The 17665-nt window shown below is 40.2% G+C and overlaps 1 protein-coding gene across 1 annotated transcript in view; it reads left to right on the top strand.

Annotated features, from left to right (window-relative positions):
* The window catches only part of HSD17B12 (hydroxysteroid 17-beta dehydrogenase 12), an 83156-nt gene that overhangs the window by 30721 nt on the left and 34770 nt on the right, over positions 1-17665 (top strand). Inside the window, 2 exon segments of the mRNA XM_040067901.1 lie at positions 584-630; positions 5013-5088. Of these exon segments, the coding sequence (XP_039923835.1) occupies positions 584-630; positions 5013-5088 (123 nt within the window).

Here is a 17665-nt window from a genome sequence, read left to right as displayed (position 1 = left end):
AAGCTTGACACAGATCCAGTCACCCACAGGTGAGAAAGTTTAAATTGTAGAAGCCCAGCTTGCAGCTGATGCCTGGATCAGTCACTTCTACTTGCTGCTGGTGAGCTCAATGGTCATAGGGATCTGAAATCTGCTGGTGAAACACTAACAGAGAGCTGTTGCCCTAAAATCTGTTTTCTTGGATGCTTAGAGTATTGGAGATACCATTTTCTAGTGGTCTACTGTATACTTAAAACTAAGTTGGCAGCTGGTTTAATAGTCATAAATTAGCTTTTTTTAGAAAAATGGTTTGGAAATCTTAGTCCACAAAGCCTCTGAAGAAGTGTATTAGGACTGGCTTGAGCAGGGGTGTTGAACCTGATTCTTGAAACAGGTTAACTCCATCTTTCTCTCCGTTCTTATCTATGGAAAGGTTTTAGTGTGAGTTTAAGTGATTTCGTGAAAGTTGTGCACCTCTTCCAGAGACTTGGATGTGTTTCTGTCTCGAATGAGTACATGAATAGCCGAGGGATGAATATGCCCATTGCAGTTACTTCTGTGAAGCAACTAATGTAGACTTGTCTTTTTGTTGTTGTTCTTGCAGTGGTCACAGGAGCTACAGATGGGATTGGAAAAGCCTATGCAGAAGAGGTAAGAATTTTTACCACTTGGAGGTCTGTCTTGATTCTTGGCAATATGTCAAGCTGCATGTGATATCGCCTCACCTTAACACAGCTCTGGAGAAAGAGGTCTCCTACCTTGCCTCCCTCTGGTAACCAGTCAAAAGTTGTACCTCTTTTTGTTAGTTTCTTGTTAGCTTCTTTTATTTGTGAACTATATTTTCAGCTCTTACTTTGTCTGTCAGTTTTTATTTTTAACTTTTTTAGTTTTAAAAAGAATTTTAACTTTCTCAGCCCTTGGTATTTCCTTTTGGTACTTCCAGGCACTGACTAAATGGCATTTACAGCTGCCAGCAGTATGTTCCAATTATTTCCTCTAGCTCATGAAGCTTCTGAAGCTGGGTTTTACCTGTATCTCTTTTACTGTACTTTTGCTCTTGATGGATATGTGAGCTCCAAATATATTTCATAAACTGGAATGTATTGCTTAAGACAGAAAGTGCCTGTTAGTATAGTGTAATTTAGCCTATAAGCCCAGAGAACATAATGACAAATAGTGCTGACTACAATTTATAGCAAAAATAACTCTAAACTCAGCATTAGTATCAAAGGGAGCCTGTCTATGCTCGTTTTTGTGTTCTCTGAAATACCAGCATGATTTTGTGTGAGATCAGCTGTGAGAGATTCCCTTTTCCTTGATGGGTTTCTTGTTTTGCAAAGCCCACAGGGAAAATGGCATTCCTTTTCATGGGTAGTCCTTGTCCTTCAGATTTCCTGTCATCCTGATGTGCCTTGCCCTGCCACCTGCACCCCAGTCCCCAAATTCCTTTCTGCTTTGCAGGAAGTAATACCTCATAGTATTGGTTCAAGAAAGTGGAGTTGGCTGCAAAAGGAATTAAGCCTGGTGCCAGCAGCACCTGATCCTGGCATATTGCTCACAGCTCCTATGTGCCAGATATCCCAGTTACATGGCCCCGAAGCAAATGATGCAACACTTAATTTTAGAATTTTAGCTGTCAAGAGCAAGTGGAAGGAGGCCACTGTGTCCACAGCAGAGCATTCTCAGGAGGAAGTCCTCTAGTTTGGAAAACACTCCCTGAACATGGTGGGAGGTTAGTTTCAGGATCTATATGTTAAGATACTGGGTGAATAAAACTCCAGCTTGCTTTATATTCTGTAATGTCTCCAAAAACTAGTCTGCTTTTGAGCATGAATGTCTGCTGCTGGCTGATTTCCTGCATTCAAGCCCCCATTAGGAAAGCCATCATGGGTACGAGATACTGTTGGAAAACCATGTCTATTACAGCTGCCTTGCAGTGGTTGCTGTAAACACAGAGCAGCCCAAAAGCACCTCAAAGGGTACAGAAACCCATTCTTGGGGTACAGAATAAAACACACTGTTCATGCATTGTATTTATTATTGTTACTTACACATTTATGTAGAATGAAACTCAAATCCATCCTTTGGCAGCTTAGATGGAGGAAGAATACTTAATAAAGTGTGGATGTAGAGCGAAATGTGGAATACCTGAAGAGATGTCTCAGTCTTTAACTCTAGAGATAACTTCAGAAGGCTGCCAGCAGAGACTTGATTTTCTACTAAAAATTCCCTTCTGGCTACTATAAATTCCACTGGCATATGGCTGCTTGGGCCCTGATGGCTGTGATTATGCTTCCTTTTCCTTGTAGGAATTTGTGAGAATTGTAACTGTGTGTTGAGAATTGCCTCTTTGAAAGTTTGGTATCGTCTCTCTGGAAAGTGATGGACGAGCTTTATGAGTGTGTGTAATCTTGGGTTATACTCTGCTCTGTTGGTTATTTTCTTTTTCCAAGCAAAGAACTGTTTTTACATTACTCTTTCAGTATTAAGACCTTTAATAATTACCTAGTACTGATATCCTTACCATTGCTAGATCACCCCTTTGTGAAAGGTTTCATGTTTTGAGGATATGGTCAGGAGTCAGTATTTGTTGCCCCTCTATCATTATCTTCTGTTTGCTTTTGAAAATCTTTAATATGAATTCAATCTTAGCTGTATTTGTGTGCTAGTGATAAACTTGAGGTTGTGATCCCATTACGTACTCTGCAGTACTCTACTATGCACATCTGTTTAGTATAGCATTTTTAGAATCTCTGGCTATGTCTACTCTAACAAGAGCTTTAACCTTGCTTTGGCTGGCTGTTGTCATTATTTTCCATCCTGGAGAAAAGGGCTTAAACAACAGCTGTGTTTTGCTGCTGGAGTGGAAAATGTGGTAGTCACTACATGGTATTTAAGGAAATCAAACACCTCCATTCATCAGCTCTGTTAGAATAGTGACCCTTGCCTGCATCAATCCTTAGGCTACAAGGGTGTCCTCTCAACATATGGTACTCTGGGTGAGTTTGTGTTAAGTTTTAAGGTCTTGTCATTCAGCTGTTTCAGGACCCTAAGCATATTGGCCAAAGGGACGAGTGTAACAACATGTTATCTACAAAGCAACTGGGTCGTCTTTGATTCCTATATAAAAATGTAATTAGTAACTGGGATCTCAGGGATTATTGTATCTCTCTGGATGATTGTGGTTCTTTTCAACAAACTAGGTCTCTACCAGTGGTGGCAGAGTGGTCATCAGACTTGAACTTGCTCTTAAGTGCTGTGTCTTTTCCAAGTCTGATTACTTCTCTTGGTGATGTTTGTTCCTAGTTACAGAGTCTTGTGTTGGCTGTTTTATGTGCTCTCTATTTAGAACTTCACTTGCAAAAGGGTTTTCCAATTTCCGATGTACTTCTCAGAATGCATCTCTTCAGTGTGAACATAGCAGAGGTTTCTCTCAAGCTCGCCCTTGTGGTGGAAGTTCTCTAAATGGTGAGGTTCCACTGACCGGATGTCACTGACTGGATGTATTGGCATCACTTCACTTCCTTGGCTTTTGAAACATGTGTAGCTGAATACTTTTCCATTAAGCCCAGGTACCTACTGAAGGAGTCTGAGAGCCCACAGGTCATGACTGCTGAAAGAGAGCAAAATGTTCTGAAGCTTTGTATCTATGAGGAAGATCTCTGGGGCTTTTTTGCCTCAGATCCTTTTGGATTCTGAGTAGTTTACTGTCAGATTGTCCTAGCAGGTTAGGTAATCAAGGCCTTCACTGCCTCAATCCTGTGGAATAAGAGTGCTATTCCCTTCTTCCTGGTGCCTTCCAAGCCTACTGTGAGCTTCATATAAAGTGTGTTCCAGTGTGCCAAGTGCTTATCTGCAGGTGGCTGGATGTGTTCATGCCTTTTAGACAGTAATTCTTATAACACCACGTCATCTCCTCGAGCAGAAGGCGTAAGTTGCCTGTAAGCCTGAACCTGGCAGCTGTTTGCTCGTGATTCCTTTGGTTTCACCGCACCTCACTCTATGCTCATGAGATCCAGCATGAGGTTTCTACTGCTTAGAGATCACGCCTGGGAGTAAAGTACGGGGTTCAGGGATGAGCTCTGGCGCACCTCTCTGACAGAAGCACCACTGCTTTGCATACTCCTGCTAGAAAAGTAGATGCCATGAAGCCGCTTCTGCTTGTTGCTGTGTGTGGTGTTTTGAGGTTTTCGGGTCTGTGTGTTTTGTTGGTTGGTTTGGGGGTTTTTTTGTTGTGTTTTTTTAAAATTCCATTGAAGACCCATGTCCATCAGCTTCTGAAGGCAGTGAAGGAGTTTTGTTGGAGCAATGACAACATGCATGTTTTTATATGTAGGTCTTAGGTGAGTGGCGCTGCCACTTTGAACTGAGGATAGATATATTGTTTCTACTTACAGTAGTCACAAACATAATTTTCATTTTAGAATCATTCAGATATGTAACTCTTCCTGTTGACACTTTTCAATTGAGTTGTTAGAGCCCATTTGAAACCTGCAGTGGCAGCTCTGATTTGATGACCAGGGTATGCCCTGGCCACAGCTTAAGTTCTACCGATAGCTTCCCTAAAAGTGTTTCAGAAGTAAATCATTCTTAATACCTATGAGTAGTACAGAGTCAGAGTGGAGCCTTACTATAGGGAGGAAGTACTAAGTCGCAAAACAGGTGTTCAAGTGGGTATCTTAACTTGACATGTTAAACTTCATTATGGGTAATTAATGTCTTTGCTCTGACTTGCAGAGCTAGTGTAATAGTTTTTCAAAATATCTATTTGTTTTCTATTTTATAAGTGTGCCTATCCACCTATAAAACTTGACTGAGAAGATAATGTGGTGTGAAGGGAATTAAGTAAGAAATAATATGGAAGTATTTGTCCTGGTTTTCCCCTTTGCCTCTATTTAAAACTGTATTTTTTTCAGACTTGCTGGTCGTATATTGTTGTGATGTTTGATGAATTTTGCAATTCCTTATATTAGGATACTAACTTGGAAGTGATTTATGGCTATTCTAATCTCTCCTATTTCGTTTTCTTGCAGTTAGCAAGGCGTGGAATGAAGGTGGTTCTAATCAGTAGGTCAAAAGAAAAACTGGACCAGGTTTCTACTGAAATAAGTGAGTTAAAACTACTTCCCTAAACTTCACTGGCATGCTTATAAATAAATGCAGTTGCACATGAATTTCATACATGCTAATATGTACGGCTCTGATTTTGAAAATGGTTTGCTCTTGTGCACAGTGCAAATGTTACAGATATAAGTGGTAAAGGCCTTGCAGATCAATTTCACAGCTGTTCATATTTAACTTCTGAGAACAATAGGGCTTAGTTCTCAAATAAGTATTCCTAAAACTGTTAGTCTTCCATAAGAACAGCTTACGAGACCAGACTGAAATATCACCTATTCACATAGTAGTAGCTGTCTAAAATCATAATAAGGCAAGAAATATGCAGTCATTTCTCCATCTGAATGTTCCCTCAGTTTGAACAAGTTCGATTTCATGGGCTCCATCCATAAGGATGGCTTCTTTGCAACTAGAAGCTGTTCAAAGCCTTTTCCTTATGTTACTTGTTGTCTTACCAAGTGTACAAATTTATTGTGTGTAGCTTGCCCCTCCTCCCTCTTTTTTGTTTTGTTTGAATAAACTACTCAAAGATTAGATTAGAGGCCTGTAAGACCTTTTGAGGTGATGAGAGTCCACTGTCATAAGAATATATGGAATGAATTTATGTGTATAAGAACCTGTATTAGGGATAGTTTCTTCAGTAAGTGTGAAGTAAATGGCTGTAATGGAAAAACAAGGGAAAAACTTTAGTGTTTCAATCACAAATGGATGTTTGTACAGGATCAGTTAGGAAAAAGCTTCCTCAAGTCTCATGCTGACAAATGATTTTCCAATCAGAGCAAAGTATAATCTAACCCACAACAACTCCTCTTCTAATCTATATCTCTTTTATTAAGGCATATTTCACAGAAGGTTATTAGTTTGTGCAGAGTATGTCAAGATAAAGTGAGAAATGTAACCATGTGAAAAGGTTTTGATAAGCAGGAGTAGGAGCTGTATAGTATAAAGCAGGTTTCTCAGCATAATCATGTTGGGCAGAGAAACCTTTAGGATGATACTTTTGTGTTACTCTCCCTTGTCTTGCTTAGGCTTTCTAAAATGGTTTGTAGGTAATGGTAAGAACTGCTTTCTTTCCAAGGTCATAAATGTATAATTTTGGCTTAAGTTCACTAAAAATTTCCGTGAATTTGTTAGTGGCATTGCTTTACTATAAAGCATAATCCCCTAAGTCAATTGTCCACACACTGTCCTGTACTAACTTGTGAGGGACTGCTGAGTGAAAGTAAGGATGACTGAAGAACTCAAGGACTTCAACTTGCTCAGCAGTAGCTGCTGTACTAGATCTGGGAAAGTCGGGGCGTGCAGTTCTATTGATATCAATGTCACTATTTCTGATTTTTCCTGTCCAACATAAGATGGCATATGAAACTGTTTTCTAGACAGAAAATGATTTTTTTCTATGTGTATGTTTAAGTTATAGAGAGCATTTATTCTTAGACCAAAGCAGTCATCAAGTTCTGTCTTCACTGATTTGGAAGTATTTGTTGTTGTTCATTAGTATCCTGCGTTTAAGGGTGTCACTGCAGTGTCTGGACCTATCTGTGGTGCTCTGATCAATCCAGTGACAGTGTGAATGCAGCAGAATAGGTGTCACTGCCCGGGTAAGCTGTGTGACTGCTGATGCTTGCTGCCAATACAGAAAGAAGCTACAGCAAGGTGGTGGGTTTTGGTGGTTCACTGCAGCAGCTGGATGATAGTTTGCTGCGTGTGCGTGGGCTTGTGCAGTCATGTTTCTAGCAATGTTACATAAAGTTATTTTGCTAAGTCAAACTGTAACAGAAAGAAGTTTCTACAAATAGTCTTGTTCTGGAATCAAACACCTGTGCATGAAGTGACACGCTTCCTGAAAGTGGTCATAACCCTTTCTGTAACAGCCTGGGTATCTCTTCTCCCTGGGAATTAAGCATGATGCTGATAAGACAGATAAATCTACTGCTTTGAGCTTCAGCACTTACATGATAGCTGCTGGAGGAGGTTCTCAGATTAAAAAAAATAGGTACCTGTACCTATGTGGAGCAGGCTGTAATCCATAATTACTGTTAGGCCTCACCCAAACATTTTTCTGCTTCCTTTCCTAAACCATTCTGAAATGAGGTGACTCACGCTGGGTTTTCAGAACACTTCTTTTGACAACACTGAGCTACGGAAAAGTCTACCTTGTTCATTGTGGCATACACTGAAGGATTAGGGTAGTCTGCATGATGAAGCAAGCCTGAGTCGCACTTTCAGATTTTAGGTTTTAGCTGGACAGAATTGTCTTGTATTCAGTCTCATGTGGTCTCTGCAGTGTGCTCAAATGTTGTCATATATAAGGTGGGTGACTTTTTTGATGCTAAGGCTGTAATTACTCGAGTGATTTCCTTGCAGGCTTCTAAGGTAGCTTTAAACTTCTTTGTGGTGGTTCATTGTTCTTCAAATTGGCATGAGCTTGCTATTCTTCTTTAAGGAAGAATGACTATTTAACTAATTCCAGGTGAGTTGTGTGATTCTGTGCATGTTCTCGGTTTCCTCCTCCTTTTCACTAATCAGTCTCATGCTTGTCCTACTGCATGGATAGATGCACTCTGCCACAAATATTGAGAGGGCTTTTGAGGCTCAGGTGTGTTCATTCTGTTTCAGAAGAGTCTTCTGCTTATAGTGTACACTTCTACTAGGAGTGACATCTATTTACAAAATGCAAGTTGTATAACCACCATCATAAGGGAAATACTGATATGTCTTTCTACATGTTTAATGCCAACTGACCTGAAGCTGATTTTTTTATGTGCATATGCACATTAAAGTGGCTGAACTGATGTTACAGGAATGCCAGATGTTCTGAATGTGCAGCTCAGTTTGAGCAACAAACATTAGTGGGATAATTGCAAGTCGTTAAGGACTTTAGAAGACTTTTCATTGTGTTTTCAAGCATGTTTTAAAGCTTTTTTTTTTTAGGTGTTGTAGGATTTGCCATGGAAAAGGAATTCAGCTTTCTGTTCCCTGAGAAATAGATTATCGCCCACCGACTGAAGAAAAAATTTAGATTTCTCTTTAGTCGTCATGGACAACCTTTATGAGGAACTGTATAAGTTTTATAGAGATATATTTGATATTTTAATCAAGTTGTCGTGCACAAGCACAGACTATTAAGGTCACTATAAAAAATGCTTGTCTAGTTTAGTTCATGCTGCTTCACTGTTCCACCACTTTTCTGAAGTGTCTGTTGCATTGCATTGTTAAACACTTCCGAAGGTTCAGGGAGGATCAGAAAGAAAATTCCTCTGTGAATGGAGACAGTTGTTTGAGTGCCACATAATGAGTCTGTTCCTTGATTTGCTGTATTTAATAATGAGCATGGTGTAAGACATCTCAGGTGCTCTGCCAGCAGTTGGTTCTCAAACCATAGATTTTGCAGGCAGAAAAGCTTCCATTACTGCATTGGATAGGTTTGTTCTGAGGAGAATTGAGAACTACTCTGCTGTAGAAATTTATTACCTAGGGGCTGCAATATGGAGAATGTAGTACAGACCAGATAAGCAAGGAAAAAAACTTCAGTTTGTCTATAGGGAAATTGTCAAAAGAATTTGGTGTTGGTGTCCACTTTTAGCTGATAGTTTCACAGGACAGGTTGTGGAGTTGAGCATGAGCTGCAAGAGCCAGGAAAAAACTGTTATTGCTTGTTGGTGTTTCTACTTACAACTCTGACTTACTTGTAGGTGAGTGTATATAAAAGCAACATGGGCAGATTTTGAGTTTGTCATCAGTTACTATATAATGAAAGGAAATTCCTAATTACTGCTTTAAAGTTGGTGCTTTAGTGTTACGTATACACAGGTGATAGAATTGGCTTCAATTAAATTATTTCAATTGAGAGAAATCAATCGTTTTTCCAATGTATTCTCACAAATTAATTGGAATACACCGTAAGCTGTTCAGTGTTTGGGAACTAATGTCCAAAACTTTGATTCTGCTACATGTCTAAAAGAAAATACAGGTTTCTTCTATCAATAAGTACAGATTTTTTTGCAATTAAAATCTATGTAGCTGTTTCATTCCAATACATTTCCTCAGCCCAGTGTGTAGTGTATATAAGTTGCTTGGTCATGGTAGTTTCATCTTGAACTACTCTCTAACCCTAAGGTCTGGGGTATTGTAAACTGATACAAGCTGCCATGCTTGTATTCAGAATCTGTTGTGTTCTTACTCTTTGGCGTGATTTTTGAGTACAAAAATGGGATGTGGTGCCAAACCCCGAAATGTTTCTTCCCTAGGCAGATGGGTTTTACAGTTTTCTTCTGCTTTCTCGGTAACCAGGTTGTGGGCAGCATTCTGAAGCTGACCTGATGCTGACCCCCGTGCTAGTGCCCCATCCCTTACCATGACCCACTGCAACACATGGGCCATGCCCCCATGACAGATGTGACCCCTGCAGATGCTCACCTGCACCTCCCTTGGAGCACTTGGCTCCTTCATCTCTGCCCTGTCACTTGGATTTCCTCCCTGCTTCACTCCGGTAAATCCTTCTCACGTTTTGGAGTTGGAAGTAGGAATATTTGTGTTTAACAGGAGGTTGAAATGTAGGCAAGCTCTGGGAGGAAGGGGTCATCTTTTTACTTTTCCTGCACAGAAATGACAAGGTTTACTTGTCTGAGCTTAACTTGGAGACTAAGTGAATCCAGCAGTTATTCTGACCTTTTATGATCTATTTTAAGGTAAATGAATGTGTTTGCAGCCTATCATCTGGGCCAGGTTCAGCTTGGCATACTTGAAATCCCTGTATATTTCTTGAACTTGACAAAATGGCTTCAAATATTTTAACTTGTTTTGATGCCCTGAAGTCACCTTTCACGTAAGGTTGTAATGTGAGGGTCTGATTCAAAATGAGGTCTTGGGATTTAATTTCTGAAGAAAGTTTCCCTTGGTTGAAGTGAAAGAAGTTCTCTTGGTTTTGCCTTGTGTGAGCCACTTACTAAAGGAGCAGTTGGCAGGCACTGTAAAGAGCGGACAGAGGATTCAAACTGAATTAATTTTTATTAATTTGTTAATAAATTAAATAGATGAATCCTGATGTAAAAGATAGGGCAGTTGGAAAGGGAGCTTATTTTTAGTTTTTTTTTTTTTTTTCTTCTCTAAGAAGAATTCTGCTTCTGTGGTTTTGGCTGGTTTTTTTTTTTTTTTTTTTTTTTTTCCCTTTAGTCCTTCTTTTTTATCATCTTCTCTTGAATTTTCTCAGTGCCTGGATTCATTTAAAGAAAATGAGCAGAATACTTAGAGAGGAACACTTGACAGATGTCCTGCAAGCTACACAATGCAGTCCTAGCAGTACTTCACCTCTTAGGAGTTTTAAGGCAGCAATCTGGTAGGACAAGCCACAAGTAAAATGTTCTACAGGTGATTAGTGATATCCTTGCAGAAGAACTTTGTTTCCATATCATCTGTCAGTATATGGAGTAACAGACCACGTGTCACATGTGGTTTTAAGGATGAAAACCAGGAAGGTTATTGGTCACTGTTACGGGTCCCACAAAGCAGTAGGTGAGCTGGCAAGCTCTAGGAGATGTTTTCACACCTGGCAGGACTGAGTGAGCTTCTTCCAGAATGAAGGTGCTTGCTGGGAACCTCACTGCCGGTGTGTTTCTATGGAGTATTTATAATGGTTTGTACACCCAGAAAGTCTGGGGGAAAGATATGTGTGAAGGCTGTTTAAGTGTGAATGAGGTACTTTGGGTTTCCTTGTCTGAATGTAAACACAGCTGAAGTAGCTTCTTCCTCTCCTCACATGCTCTCTATATTGTGCCTGTTGGATCAGGGCTAACCCTGGAACCTAATGGTTCCTTGAATCTTTAAGTTTTACTTGTTGGGTAATTGGATCAATGAGCAGGTGACTTTCTCGGTACTTTTGAAGCCCAGACTTGAACAGCCAGGAATTGTTCTCCCTGCGAACGTTCGGGGTCGCTGCTGCCTCTGCCTGGCAGTAGTTGTGTGGGGGCTACACTGCATTTTCTGTAATACTCAGAAACTTAATGCCTGTCTCTGCTAACAACCTATTTGTAACATAAGCCTTCAGGGATGCCAGAACAAGAGCCCTTACGCTGGTCTCTGGGCCATTAAACACCTTTTGTTAACCTGTAATCTGCAGTCTGTTGCTTATCACGTTCAGTGTAAAATAAGCTGAACATCTCATGAAAAGATAAGTATTGGATGGCTTTCACATTGGACTGGGTGAAAGTTTGATTTGCAAATCTGGTTTTAGCCAATTGGTGGAAGCTCTATATTCAAGTGACTTGAAATTAGGCCTTTTAAGTGTCTCTGCAGGGAATAGTCTCTCTCTGGCACAAGAAAGGACTGTGTGGTTCAAACAGTGCTGTCTTCCTTCTGCAATTTCCTTCTATGGATGTGTATTTTAGTCTTATGTCACTTTTTTAGCAGGTTAAGTTCCATTACATCAAGTCCTTTTTATCTGTCAAAGCTGTAAAAATCCCTGATAGACTTCTCTGCTGAGGAAGTGGTGATAATCACTTCTGTGTTTATTCAGGAATATGTTGTGGTGAGGAAAAAAAAAATGTTGGCTAGTAACTCTTCATAGAGAAAGGAAACTCGGTTGATTTGTTCTGCACAACAAATTCTTAAAAAACAATTCCTTGAATATGAGAAATAAATGGTTTTAAAAATCGTGTAGCTACTGGATAGAAGTGTGCCTGCTGTAGCTCCTTAGGCGTGTGCCACACTTCCAGTGCTGGGGCTGGGTGCTCTGTTTCTTTGAGCAGTAGATGTGGACTAATTAACAGTGTATTTTCTCTTACAAGTAATACTTTGGAGAACCCTAAAAATGCAACTGCGTATTTGTTTTATGGTTAGGGGTTTTTTTGTTGTTGTTTTTTTGTTTTGGGGTTTTTTTCCCCCTTTTCTTTTATTTTTTCTTTTCCCCTTGGAAACACATATGTCTGTGTACATCCTTTATTTCAATGGTTAGTCAATATGGGGATGAGAACCTATGATGGTTAAATACATGAAAAAAAATCATGTGGCTCAGACATCTACTAGTGCTTTTAAGTGCCTGGCTTTGGGATACAGCGAACATTTTAGTATGGATGCTGAATTGGAGGTATGAAATATAATGCTGAATTAGCTTAGAAACTTTTTCTTTTCTCTTTTTAAATTTTCTTGAATTCAAGTAGAGTGACTGACTTAAATGTCTTGAAATTGACTTGAGAGCAAGAGCACTTTTTTTTTTTTGTTAATCCATGGTATGACACCTTTCAGTCTCTATAAGTGACACTAAATTCTTCTTACAATGTGTTTTTTCTGGTCTTTGTGAAATTCATTCTGTTGAGCCTAAATCTGAAAAAAAGTTAGGTTTTCTTTTAATAATTACTGTTACAGTAAGTATATGGCTGAAGAATTTAGACCTCATTTTGCAAAAAGCGATGCAAAATTCATGTTTACGTGAATGCACATATCAGGTATACCCATTGTCACAGACAATAATAATGACATTAAGGGAAAGGAAATGTTACAGGAAGTATGGGAAACAATCCATATGCCCTTCCTAAAATTACTAAGTAAATTAAAAACAGCTCTCTTCATGCTTAGTAAAAACAAATACATCAATGAATATTAAAAAAAAATAAATCTTGGGGGGGGCGGGTGGGGTTGAAAATAGCGTTGGGGAAGGAGGAGAGACACAAGGAGAGTTGGAGATGCTGCCTGCCGCACGATAGCAACCTTGCTGCGCGGTCACATTGCGCTTCCCCCCGAAACGGCTTGGGATTGTGCCCTAAGCGACTCCCCGTGCGGCTTCAGGCAGAGGTGATATTTTGGGGTTGCGGTGAGGAGCGCTATTCCGGGAATCACGACTCCAGAGGCGCGAGGGCGGCCGCACGTGCGGCGCCTGGGAGCCTCTCGCGCCCGGCGCCCCGGGGTGACGAGGGGGCGCGCGTGGGGCGCGGCGCATCCGCGGACGCCGCCGGCGCTCGGGTGCGCGGCCTCCCTGGCTGTCAGCCTCCGCAGCCGTTTGGCGCAGGCTGCTTGATTCTGTGGTTTTAGTTAGCTCGGTAATTAGAACGAGCTTCGTTTAGAGACGCTTACGATGCTGAGCGTAATATTTGGGTGAATGGCCTTATTGATTGATCCTGTGTTGCTCAGAATGTGTTTCTGACGTGGTTAGCGTGTCTTAGAGATCGTAATATATTTTGATGTAATGGAAGTCAGAGGAGAGCAAACGGAGGCAACTGTTAATGAAGTATGTTTTCATTCTGTTTAGTGGTATTGTACATACGCATAAAAAATTTACACGCCCCAATGGCTCGATGGTTTCTGGACTTGACTTCAGCTCTCCAAGCCGATCTGTGAAAGCTGAGAAGTGAGGAGCTGACTTTTATATGTCTGTGTATATTGAAACTTAAAGTTAATAGAACATTTTAATTAAGGTGTGTCATTTTTTTACCCACTCTACAGTTCTGTGTGCTTGGATTCTTAAAAGTATTCACTCTTTTAAAGGAAGCTGTTTCTATGAGATTACATGTGCAACTATTGCAGTACGTAAGGAGTTCCCTGGAAGTCCTGCATGTGTTCTTGAATGAAAGGAGCTGGAACCTATTCCTAGGTGCTTGACCAAGTGTTCATACATACATCCTTAAAAAACTTATGGAAACATAGCGAGTACTGTTAGACTGTAGGCAGGCATCTTAAGCTATGCAGGAACAGCATAGCCTTCCTTTGCAACAGGTGCACCAGAGCTTCCTTTTAGCAATTTCTTAGGTTATCAGTGGTCGGCTTCAGAAATTCACACCCTTCAAAATATTCAGAAAAAACTAGCTTTTGTTGTACTCAGCTGATTTTAATATGCTTCTACATGGAGTGTGTATCACTGCATAATAACAGTCTATTATCACCAGTTTGGAAGTACTTGGTGCTTCTGGAAAACAGATTCCATCCATTCATGATACTGTGAGTTACTTCTGTCAACTCTGAAAGTCCTAAATTGGATACATTCCCAAAATGAATGGTTCTCCCTTAAAACCAACCAAATACTTTGCAGAGCTCTCAGGAGCCGCTCTACAGTCTTAAATTCTTCATCTCTGTCCTGATAGATAGAGTACTAAAAAGCAGGAGGTTTTAATGCTTTGCTTTCATCTCTCAAGCTTCTTAACCGATATTGAAATGTTACAAATGTTTTTGGAGACTGGGTGCTGGATGAGTTTTCCTACAGCAGTGATACTGGAAAGATGGCATCTTTATTTGTGGATGTAGTTGATTCTCCCTACTTGAACAAATCTGTCCTCTCCTGTATGATGAAAAATGGAGAGCTCTTTTTCTGCTGCTTAGGATCCCCGACCATCCTGAAGCTAAAGACCAAGTGAGACTTTTTGTGTTTCTGCAAGCACTTGCATTATACTGTATCACTGTGATGGCAATATTTATATGTGGTTTTGAATGTAAAGTGGTGAGATGCTTCAGTTCCAGCAAGAGATTTTATTTTTAATGTCCTTTCCCTGATCTTGAAAGAACCATCCCCATTACGTGTTTACAGTGTGGGCCTTGTATCCTGAACCTCTCTGTTGCAAAGTTGACTGGATTTGTATCAATGCTCTTGGTGCAAATTCAAGCTGCTGTAGCAAACTGCTTTGAAACAGGTGATTCATGAACTAATGTTATTTTATTAGGGATGTAGTTTTCCTCTGTCCCAGCAAGTCTTTGTATGACAGACACCACAGCGCTGGTTCTTTCTGGTAAACTGAGCTGCTTCTCCTCACCATCAACCTGGTGTCTGCTGTTGCATCGAAGTACAAGCTTGCTCGTATTGGGGAACCTTCTTTCAAGCCCAGTTTATCTGCACCTGAAAACTTCTTTAGCATTTTCATGGCCTGTCAGCCAAGATTTCAGTTTAGAGGGGCTGCTGATTTGAATTATTTGCAAGCTTAAAAAAATTTTAAAACAAATTTAAAAAAATAAAATTGCTTTCCTCCTAACTATTTTACAGTTCTTTGCTATTATTTAGGGTGTAGCTCAATATAGTTTCTAGCGTTCTGCTTTATTTTTTTAAATTACAGTGTGATCCTTTTTTCCCTGGTTTTCTAGGTGATGTGGTGTTATTTTGCAAATGAATCTTTTTAGTAGACAAAGTGTGATATTTAAGATTAGCATTTTCCTTGCATAGCAAGGCTGGATATGTTTCCTGTAAGTCAGACGTATCTGGCCTTTGGAATTAATTAAGCATTTGCTTCACCTACTGATGTCGTAACTGACTCTCTCAGATGAGAAATCAGGCAAGTGTTGTCCTGTTGGCTGTTCCTCAGGACGGTTGTAATATTTTTTTATGCTTCTTTTGAAAAAGTAACACCCTAGACAAGGTTTCAGGCATTATTTGGAGTTTTTTTTCTGAGGATACTGAAGGTAGTGTGTCCTTCAAGGGCTTATATGTGAAAATGTTGGTACTTGTGATGGTATGAAAAATGTAGTTAGTGTATTTGTTTCCAGACTGTCTCATCCTGTATTGTGCAGAAATGCACAATGGGAACATGCCTCAGGAAGTCAGTAGTTCTTTTACCACCGCAAAAATAGGCACTTTTTTCAGTTATCTTTGTTGCCCTTTGTGTATCTTACATACTGCTTTTCTTTGCATGAGCACTGTATCAGATGGTGCTGTGCCTCTGCCTATGGAGTGTGTGTTCTTGGGTTGCTCTCTGGATCTTGGGAAGAATACATCCCAGTATCTTCTACAAATGTTCACTTCATCTTTTTGTCTTGTACAGTGTTTATAGTAGCTTGCTCTATCACTATTGGGACTGTTGGTTCATTCAGCCTTTCCACAGCGGTGAAAATTTGTTCATTGTTAACAGCTTATTTCTCAAATCATGCTGTGATTGCAGAAGATCATGTCTGCTTTTATTGGTTTACCAGGATACTGTTGAGCACAGCTGGTATCTTGCTAAATTATCAGCTGTCTTGGCTAAGGTAATATGGACCCTGTAAATTAACTGGGCATGTGAAAGTTTAGGTTAAAACTTATTTGTAGGCTCAATACTGATCTCACCTAAGTTTTTTAGTAAATGAGATGATTGGGACACTTGTGTGTCAGAATTGGGAATTGTGGAGAAGATCTGCTCAATTCCCTTTTCCGTCCTGTGGGTAGGTGGTGTCTGACTGCTGCACAACTATTAATAACATGGTGGTGCAATATTTAGTCTCCTGCTAAGGAGCATTTGAAATACCAGTTCCCAAGACAAGACATCAGATTCAGTTTTCAAAATATCATCGGGAATGTTGGACATGCTGGCAGGTAATAGCTCTTTCAGGTCCTCTAGCTGTGTCTGCAAGAACTTGCTTATACCCTCCTTTCACTCCCCGTGGCTCTCAAGTGCCTTCTGGTCCTCAAGCTGAAAGCTCCATTAAGGAGTTTCAGATTTTCTCTTGGACAGCAGTAACCCAGACACTCCTAGATACCCTGGGTAAGGACATAGCCTATTTGCTTTTTTCTCTATTATTCCACATCTCAGTGTCTTTTTTGCAGATAAAATAGGAATGTGCTCTACTCTCTCTTCTAGCCCATCTGTTTGAGAACATCTTAATCCTTAAGATCAAGGAAATTCCCTTTTCCATTTTTTCATGCAGAGCAGAACGCACCTGCTCTCCTCTGCACCTTGTGCTCTGACTACTAGACCAAGTTTGCACAGAAGTGACTGAATGCTCTTTGCATTGTCATTTGACATAGAACTGTTTTTTCAGGTGTATCTCGTAGTCTTTTCTCTGAGGTAGGGGATCATCCCACTTACTGCAGGTTCTGGGACAGAGCACAGGATATGCAGAAGTTACAGGATACCTGAAAGCTGTAGTGAAATGGGGAGGGAGGGTTTGGTCAGCTGGTGGTATCTGCTGGGGCAGGACAGCCTTGCGTGTTTGCGTGAGCAACTGCGCAAAGACCTTGTCCTCTGGCTATGCCAGTGGGCAGTCTTCTATTTTTCACGTGTTTTTGTATGTTGTACTGTGCACCCTCTGCCTACAAAGGGTGCTGCAGCTTTTTATAGGTGTATTGCTTAACGAGATTAAGTGTAATGGCTCTTGGCTAATTTTCTAAAGGCTCAAAGAAGGGTCTTGTGTGAATAGTAGTGTGAGCACTTTTTATTTTTGTTTTCTGTTTATAGTACTAGGTAGTGTAATATGTATATAATTTATAGTATTATTTCTATTTACAGTATTCAGATTTGTCTTTATCTTTTCCTCTTAGTATCTCTGTAGTGATTTGAGGAAGTTTTGAAGATGGCTTGGTAACAATCCTGATGAAGAGTTTTTAGTATAAAAAGGGCAGTACCAATTGAGCAAGTTTGTGAGAATGGTGTTTGGGTCCTTTAAACACCTTGCATTTCACAAAGCATCTGAGTGGCAGTGAAGACAGCTGCAGATCCCACAAAACAGTTAAAAATGACACGTGTGTAAAGTGTGTGACTTGGGCTTTGCCCATCCGGTCCATTTGCACATAGGAGCTGAGCCTCTAATGTTGCCCTTAAATCTGTGTCCTGTAAAAAAACAAATGTGTGTGCTAAACATTAGAACAGCTGTGTTCAAAAATAGACCCTTTCTATGCCCCCCC

This window comes from Hirundo rustica, chromosome 6 (genome assembly GCF_015227805.2).
Source record: "Hirundo rustica isolate bHirRus1 chromosome 6, bHirRus1.pri.v3, whole genome shotgun sequence".
Lineage (NCBI taxonomy): Eukaryota > Metazoa > Chordata > Aves > Passeriformes > Hirundinidae > Hirundo > Hirundo rustica.
The sequence above is the reverse complement of the archived record's forward strand: the minus strand, read 5'-3'. Positions and strand labels throughout refer to the sequence as shown.